The sequence below is a fragment of the Zootoca vivipara genome, chromosome 9 (genome assembly GCF_963506605.1).
Source record: "Zootoca vivipara chromosome 9, rZooViv1.1, whole genome shotgun sequence".
Lineage (NCBI taxonomy): Eukaryota > Metazoa > Chordata > Lepidosauria > Squamata > Lacertidae > Zootoca > Zootoca vivipara.
This window is the reverse complement of record NC_083284.1, coordinates 490,921-498,905: the sequence shown is the minus strand read 5'-3', so window position 1 is coordinate 498,905 and position 7,985 is coordinate 490,921. Positions and strand designations below refer to the sequence as shown.

General features: G+C 56.1%; 1 protein-coding gene across 5 annotated transcripts in view; it reads right to left on the bottom strand.

Moving 5' to 3' along the window:
* Positions 1-794: 794 nt before the first annotated feature.
* Positions 795-7,985, bottom strand: part of RTKN (rhotekin) — a 30,540-nt gene continuing 23,349 nt past the window's right edge. For 3 of the 5 annotated variants that reach the window (XM_035134544.2, XM_060278283.1, XM_035134546.2), the window contains 4 exons: positions 7,486-7,614; positions 4,732-4,897; positions 4,023-4,127; positions 795-1,853 (listed from right to left, as the gene is read on the bottom strand). In XM_035134544.2, the coding sequence (XP_034990435.2) occupies positions 1,459-1,853; positions 4,023-4,127; positions 4,732-4,897; positions 7,486-7,614 (795 nt within the window). In that variant the 3' untranslated portion in view covers positions 795-1,458. Of the gene's footprint in view, positions 1,854-3,499; positions 3,613-4,022; positions 4,128-4,731; positions 4,898-7,485; positions 7,615-7,985 lie in introns of those variants that run through there. The other 2 variants (XM_035134547.2, XM_060278284.1) reach the window with 2 other exon arrangements.

Below are 7,985 nucleotides of genomic sequence, written 5' to 3'. Positions count from 1 at the left end.
CGCGGCAGCAGCGGGAGGCCACCTCCGAGGACTCCGCGCTGCGCCTCCTTCTCGTTTCCCCAGCGCTGGGTTCCGCTCAGTCAAGCTTCGCCACCAGCGCGCGCACCGTGGGACCAGCAAGAGCCGCTTGGGCGCTGTGCGCGCGCTGGTGGCGAAGCTCGACTGAGCGGAACCCAGCGCTGGGGAAACGAGAAGGAGGCGCAGCGCGGAGTCCTCGGAGAAGGAGCGCAGTCCTGGCCAGATCGCCGGAATCCTGCGCTCCCTTGGCGCCCTTCCAGCGCCGTGGCTCTCCGCGCCACTAGCCTCTATGGCTAGGACGGGCCTGTGGGCATGCTGTGGCACATCACAGTCCCATCTCAGACGACTCAACCTCCCCCCCCCCCCCGCCCCAGCACACCTCATTGGAAGGAGTGAGCCAGGGGTCCCAAAGCCGAGAGATGTGGGGCTAGGAGTAGCTCCCCCGGCCTCTGCAGTGGCGGCTGGGGGACCACCAGAAAGCTCCCCAGAGCACTTGGAGGGAGCCGGGAGCCCAACTGCCTCCCAGAAAAAACCCCTAGAAAATGCTTGTATTTATTTGGGGGGGAATAATGTCGAACGGCTCTACCCATGCATGCCCACCCCAAGTTGTGCAGAGATGGAAAGTCTACCCAGGCCTCAGCATTGGAAGGAATCATAATGAAGATGGATAATGGGGGGACGGGGGACGGCTTGGCACTTAAGCCCCCCCCCAATACATATACACAGACATACACACACAGTCCAGACCCCACCCACCTCTCGCATCGACAAAGGAATCGTTAAATACATTTTAATGCATATTCAAGGTAAAGGCAGGGTTGCCCCCCGCCCCACAGATGCGGAGGGGGGGGTCACGCCTGCCTAGTTGGCAGCAAGCACCACCCCTCACCTCCTGAATTGGCACATATCCCTGAAACTCAGGGGGAGCGTTAGAAAAACGGGGGGGCTATTGGAGGGCAAGGTAGGCGGGGGGGGTTGATCTTTGGGGCCATGCTGGGCCACTGCTGGGTGTGTTGAAGTTGGGGGGGGGGCTTGCACAAAGGAACCAATATGAATGAGCTCCTGCTTCAAGCGGGGGAGATGCCAACCGGACCCCCCCTCCCCTTTTGCGTTCATCTCCCCACCCCAAATTGTTCCAGTTTCTCAAAGGAAAAAGGTGCTTTTCTCCCCTGCTGAAGAGGAGACTTGTAGGTCAGGACGGTTACACAGCCACCCACCCACCCCACCCCCAAATTGGGAATGGGGCATAGGAGTGCTCCAGTCTCCCCAACAGGCTGTGACCCCCAAGTGGGGGGCAGCTGGTCCAGAAGTGAGGATGGCTTGTTAGGTGGGGGCCTGGAGCTTGACATCAGGGCCCTCTGCTCCAACCTCCTGCAGCCCCCCTCCCAGGCCCCTGCTTCCAGTCTAGCGGACCTCTGGAGGTCCCAGCGCCCTCCGTCCTCAGACCTGGGACTGCAGCCACAAGCGGGGGTCAAACCTGGGCCGGGCGTGGGGCCGAGGGGGGCGCTCGGGCTCCGGAGTGGGGCTGCCGCTGCTGCTGGAGGAGGAGCTGGAGGCGGAGGGGCCCCTGGCCCTGGGGGGCGGAGGGGGCCCCGGCGGGCGCCCCGAGCGTCCTTTCAGGGTGCTGAGCTTGGCATCCAGGGAGAGGGTGCGGGGCCGGCCCCAAGGGGGGCGGGGCAGGGGGCACGGGCTGGCGCTGGAGCCGCTGTCGCTGTCGGACGCTGCGCTGCAGGACGACCCTTCGAAGAGGGACAGCCACGGCGGGGGGCCAAGGCCGGAAAAGCGCCGGGCCAGGATCTCCGTCACGGCCTCAATGTCGTCCGCTGGCTCAATAGCTGGGGAGAAAAAATGGGGCGGGGGGAGATTAGCGGAGGGGCCCTAACTGCTGGCAGGAGTCCCTTCCCATGCGCCCCCCATGAGGATCGCCAAGCAAAAAACGCCTCGATTAAAACTGTCTATCAAAAACTTTATGGTTTATTATCACCACAACAGCTACTCACTTTGGGTTTTAGCAAAGCAAAACAGTCCAATTTGTCAGCGCCTAAATCAGGCCTAGGCAAACTCTGGCCCTCCAGATGTTTGGGACTACAACTCCCATGATCCCTAGCGAACAGGACCAGTGGCCAGGGATGATGGGAATTGTAGTCCAAACATCTGGAGGGCCAGAGTTTGCCTATGCATGGCCTAATCCAGGCACCCCCAAACTTCGGCCCTCCAGATGTTTTGGACTACAATTCCCATCTTCCCCGACCACTGGTCCTGTTAGCTAGGGATCATGGGAGTTGTAGGCCAAAACATCTGGAGGGCCGCAGTTTGGGGGTGCAGGGCCTAAATGATACCGAGCGTTGGAACAACTTGGCCACAATCAGGAAATTTTGCCCGCAGCATATTTCCCACCTTCCCATTTTGACTCTCTGGCACCCTTTCTGCATAGCCTAGCATTTCTAAAATACAGGCGCGCTTTTATCCTGGCAATATTGAATGTCTTGCCCTCGGCTGGACTTGAGGGACGATTCCAACCCATTCCCTGTGGAGATGGCAGTTCCGAATCGGCGGCGCATGCCCTTCTGGCTTGCACTCTTTAGAAATATTTGAGGAATGAGATTATGGCCCTTCTTTTCTAGTCCATTGCGGGTCACTGCCCCAGTGTCCTTTCTCCTGACAGGGGACAGCACAGGCTGCAAGGTTTTGAGCTGGGGCAATCAGAATAAGACCCACTATTTGACTACTGATTCAAAACCCTAAAATGTATTTTATATAATTGACTTTTTATTTCTATTCTTTGTATATCGTCTTGGTGTTTTCTTGCTATGGCCGACGGCTGACGCAAATAAAGATTCATTCATTCAATTTGGCAGGAGCTGAAAAAATAGCTCCTAATTTATTTGGGAAACTCTCGTTCTGTTTGGTGGGGTTATATCTCGCATGCAGCCAAGAAGCTGCGGGGTAGCTTTGCAGGGGGTTGAGCTAGATGACCCCTGAGGTCCCCCCTCCAACTCGAGAGCTCAGAGACTCTAAATACGGGCACCCCGGACTCCCTTCTCCACGGTGCCAGGTGAAATTTTATCACTGTGTGTGCACTGCTCTTTGGGGCATCTGTTGTTTCCGTTGCATCAACTTTCTTGTGCTTCAGTAAAATCTTTCTTTTTAAGCATAAAAAATACAAAAGGGGGGGGGAGGAACCGCGATCCGAAATACTCGGAGCGTGCCCAGTTGGCGAAGGGTGCCCAAGCATGGTGCCCACCTAAGGCCATGCCCTCTCTGCAGAGTCTGGACTGGGTCGTCTCAAAGGGCAGAAAAGGGGGGGCATGGAACCAGCCCCCTCCCCGTCAGTGGGAGACCCCAGAGGTTCTGCTGGTGCCTGCGCAAGGGGTACCCCTCCCTCCCTGGCAGGCAGGCAGCCCCCTCCCACCCATAAGACCACCCCATCTTGGGGACCCAGAGGACCCCCACCCCCTTCCAGCTTTGGGTGGGGGTTACGTCACCTGTCGCTGTAATACGAGGAGAGGAGAGCCCGAATCTCCGCAGAGACAGCGTTGTCCTGCAACAGCAGCCCCTCGCAGTTGGGGGGCGGCCCCCCTGGGCCAGGGAGAGCTGGGGGTGGGGGGTAAGGGGTCGGGGACAGGACAGAGAGGAAGAGGAAGAGAAGGGGAGACATGCAGAGAGAGAGAGAGAGAGAGAGAGAGAGAGAGAGAGAGAGAGAGAGGGAGAGAGGGAGAGAGGGAGAGAGCAGGAGGAGGAGAACAGAGAGTTACAGACACAGATATATCTGGGTGCAAGCAAGGTGTGGGGCAGGACCCACAGAAACCAGGGAGGCAAGACAGAGCCCCAGAGACAGGCAGGAAGAAAAGGGCAGAAGGAGGGGAGACCCTCTTTCCTCCCCACCACGAGTCAGGGGGTCCCTAAGCCACCAGGCCCACCCTTGAGAGCCCCCTCTGCCCCCTTCAGTGCCAGGGGGGCCACAGCCCACCCAACCCCCCTCCCTTCTGCGGAGACCCACTCACCCATCTCGTGGTAGAGCGAGCCTTGCTTCTGCAGGAGGGCCGGAGGGCGCCGTGGGGAAGGGACCTCCACCTTCATGAGCTCATCGCAGCACTGCTTCCACTGGCCTGGGGGGGGGGAGAGATTGCCGGGGGTGTCAACCTCAATAAAATATGGGGGGTAGTTAAGCCCCACCCCACATAATTGATCACAAGACATGGCACACATTCACTATCTGAAGGGCAATGCCCATCGACTTGGGGGGGGGGGGGCTGCCGCTCAAATATTTTTTGGGACCCATGCCAGGGACCCCCTCCCACATTTTTCCTTCCCTGGCTGTCTGTGGGGCAGGCAGGGGGTGCCGTGCTGCCACCTAGTGGTCTCCCCACATGCTCCAGAGGACAGGATCCCCTCTGGTTGACCCAGCAGATCTCAAGCCAGAGGTCAGCAAACTTTTCCAGCAGGGAGCCGGTCCACTGTCCCTCAGAGCTTGTGGGGGGCCGGACTATATTGGGGGGGGGAATTTGAATGAATTCCTATGCCCCACAAATAGTAACCCATTTTAAATAAAAGGACACATTCTACTCATGTAAAAACACGCTGATTCCCGGACCATCTGTGGGCCGGATTTAGATGGCGATTGGGCCGGATCCAGCCCCCGGGACCCCTGCTCTCTCCCCACACGTGTTTCCACCACCACCCCGCCCCCCCCGTCTCGCCTCCCCCACTCACTCATGTCGTAAAAGTGCTGCCAGAAGGCTTCCATCCAGCGCTGCGTCTCAGATCGGGACTCGGCCAGGAGCGTGTGGGTCACCTCCTCCCCCCCATAGCGGTTCGTCACGGACATGGTGTGCAATTGGTTCTTGGGGTCCTTCTCTGTGGCTCGGATGCGCGTCTCCTGGCGGGGGGGGGGCAAAGGGGCCTCAGGTGCGGAAATATGGGCATGCACAGACACCCCCCGAGGTGCCCAGGGAAGACCCAAGGAAGCGGAAGGTTGGGAGATTCAGGACGAAGAAAAGAAAGGCCTTCTTAAACCGTGGAACTCCCTGCCACAGGAAACAGGGAGGGCCACCAACCTACATGCCATTTATAGAGGACTAGGCCAGGCATAGGCAAACTCGGCCCTCCGGATGTTTTGGGACTACAACTCCCGTCATCCCTAGCTAACAGGACCAGCGATCAGGGATGATGGGAGTTGTAGTCCCAAAAGATCTGGAGGGCCGAGTTTGCCTATGCCTGGCCTAGACAAATTCAAGGAGGAGGAGGAGGAGGAGAGGGCTATCGATGGCTACCAGCTATATTGGCAGCGTTCTGCCCTTCCCAACTGGAACCAGCAATGCTTCTGAATGCAAGTTGCCACAAGAGGGGAGAGTTGCTCTTGCGTGCGAATCCTGATTTCTGGTTTCCCATGGGGGGGGGGATGTTCAAAATAAGATTTTATCAGAGGCTTTTTTGCTAGGCATTCTAGGTACAGAGATTCCGAGGGAGCAGAAATGACTATTTGTGCATGAGATGACAGCAGCGAGACCCAGAGATGGAAAGAAGACCAAGTTCCAGCCAGAGAGGAATGGCTGATGAAGATGATGGACTCTGCCGAAATGGCGAAACTGACTGATAGCCATGTTCAAATATATGAAAGGATGTCATATGGAGGAGAGAGAAATATTGTTTTCTGCTGCTCCAGAGAAGCGGGCATGGAGCAATGGATTCAAACTTCAAGAAAGAAGATTCCACCTAAACATTAGGAAGAACTTCCTGACAGTAAGAGCTGTTCGGCAGTGGAATTTGCTACCAAGGAGTGTGTTGGAATCTCCTTCTTTGGAGGTCTTTAAGCAGAGGCTTGACAGGCATATGTCAAGAATGCTTTGATGGTGTTTCCTGCTTGGCAGGGGGTTGGACTGGATGGCCCTTGTGGTGTCTTCCAACTCTATGATAGGGAAAATCAGAGATCAGGGAGAGAAGGATTTTAAGAAGGAAGCGGGAAAAATTAGAATGTACTTAAGAGAACACTGGAAACAACTAAAAACTTTGGCAGGATTTGGGTGAGGCTTGTAATGTATGAAAAACTATGGGAAATTGATTATTATTCTTTTAACAAATTAGAGAAAAGATGATAAGCAGAAGGGGGGGGGAGGAGATTGGTGATGGGAACCCTGGAAGTGCGGAGGGAAGTCAACGGATTCAGAGAATCCTAATTGAAGAGGTGAGTGATGTTTGACTTGAAATTTGTTATGTTAATTTGTTATTTTTTAAAAAGGAGCATCCAGTTGGCCCTGGGAGGGTTCTGGCCCAGGAGGACCATCGGCCTGATCCTGCAGGACTCCCCTCTTGTTCTTCATTTGGCTCCACGTTCAGAAAAGAAGGGTGCGCATCTTAAAAATCCGCGCCCCGTTTGGCCACAGCCACATGCGCTCTTGCTACACACTTCTGATCTGAGTTTGAAAAATGGTAAGAGAGAGAGAGAGAAAAAAAACCGTGTGTGTTTAAGTGGGGGATTTGAACGCTGTCCCTGAAGGATGATGGAGAAGCAGGTACATTTGTGCAAAACCAGGAAAAAACAAACACTCCCCTGAAATACGGTAAGGACTCTGTGCATGTTGACTGGCCAAAGGCAGGTGTGGGGAGATTAATGCGTGCTTTTTACAAATGGGAAGAAATGTGGCTGGGGGTCTGGGGGGGCAGTGAGCTGGGCAGCCACAAAGAGTGAGTTTCAGAGGATTTAACCACATGGCAAGGTCCCCATTTTTACATTGACACTCCCAACACATGACCTGGACGGACAGTGCTGCCGGTTGAGAGTCACAGAATGGTAGAGTTGGGAGGGACCCCAGGGGTCATCCAGTCCAGCCCCCTGCAATGCAGGAACCCCAGCTGAAGGCGGAGGCAGCTGTTACTTTGAAGACACGCTTAGTTGGCAACTGTGGGTGAGAAGGAGAGCGCAAAGGCTGCGTGGGGGAGAAGCAGGGGCATCACAAAGGGGTGGGGGGTGCGGTCCGCCCCGGGTGTCATGCCTAGGGGGGTGACAAAATCTCCCCGGGCGGATTGGCATGGCGGCGCTTGCACCCCCGGCGGAAGGATTTTCGCAACTGGCGCAATCGTTGTCGAGAAAATCCATCCACTGATTGCGCAAAAATGCACAGCGTGTGGCGCTGGTTGCTGGGGATGTACCCCCCCCCCCGCCACCGGCGCCGCCAGGCAGCCCCCACATTCCCAGCGGCCAGCACCACACCACCCCTTTGTGATGCCCCTGCTTGTCCCCCACTCAGCCTTTGCGCTCTCCTTCTCACCCACAGTGTATTTGTGTGATCAGCGGGCGGCGCTGGCACCAAGGGGAGAATCGCCCCGCCCTTGGGTGCATGTCATATTCGCCACTCCGGATGCCCAAGTTGTTTCCTCCGCCCCTGGGGACAAGACCCCAAATGTTTTGCCTCCCCACCTGGCCTGAGACATCACCCCCCCCACCCCCGCCTGCCTCCACCCCCCTACCTTGTTGATTGCAATGGTGAAGGCCGGTTCCTCCTGCGTCTCAACATCTTTGGGGTGCCGGTAGCAGAAGAGGTTGGAGCCCCGCAGGAGGCAAAAGAGTCTCAGCCAGCCCTGATGCTGCTCCCCCTGCTGCACAAACCGGGGGGGGGAGAGAGAGGGGGTGTTGTGTTTAGCAGGAGGGAGACCCACACGCCATCTTTCCACGTCCGTCCGTCCGTCCATCCTTCCTCCCCTCCCCAGGACGGGCGCTGCCGTTCTTCCCTGCCTGCCCCCAAATCCCTTTCACCAATGCTCAGAAACGCCACAGCCCCATAACAGAAACACTAAACTGAAAATGAAGCTCCGGTGAGAACAAGCCTCATAGCAGCATCCACTCTCAATTTTTTTTCTCTGGGCCACACTTCCAGAATATTGGTTAATAAAATAAAATAAATAAAATAAAATAAAATAATAAAATAAAATAAAATAAAATAGGTATACCACACTATACCCACAGGTAA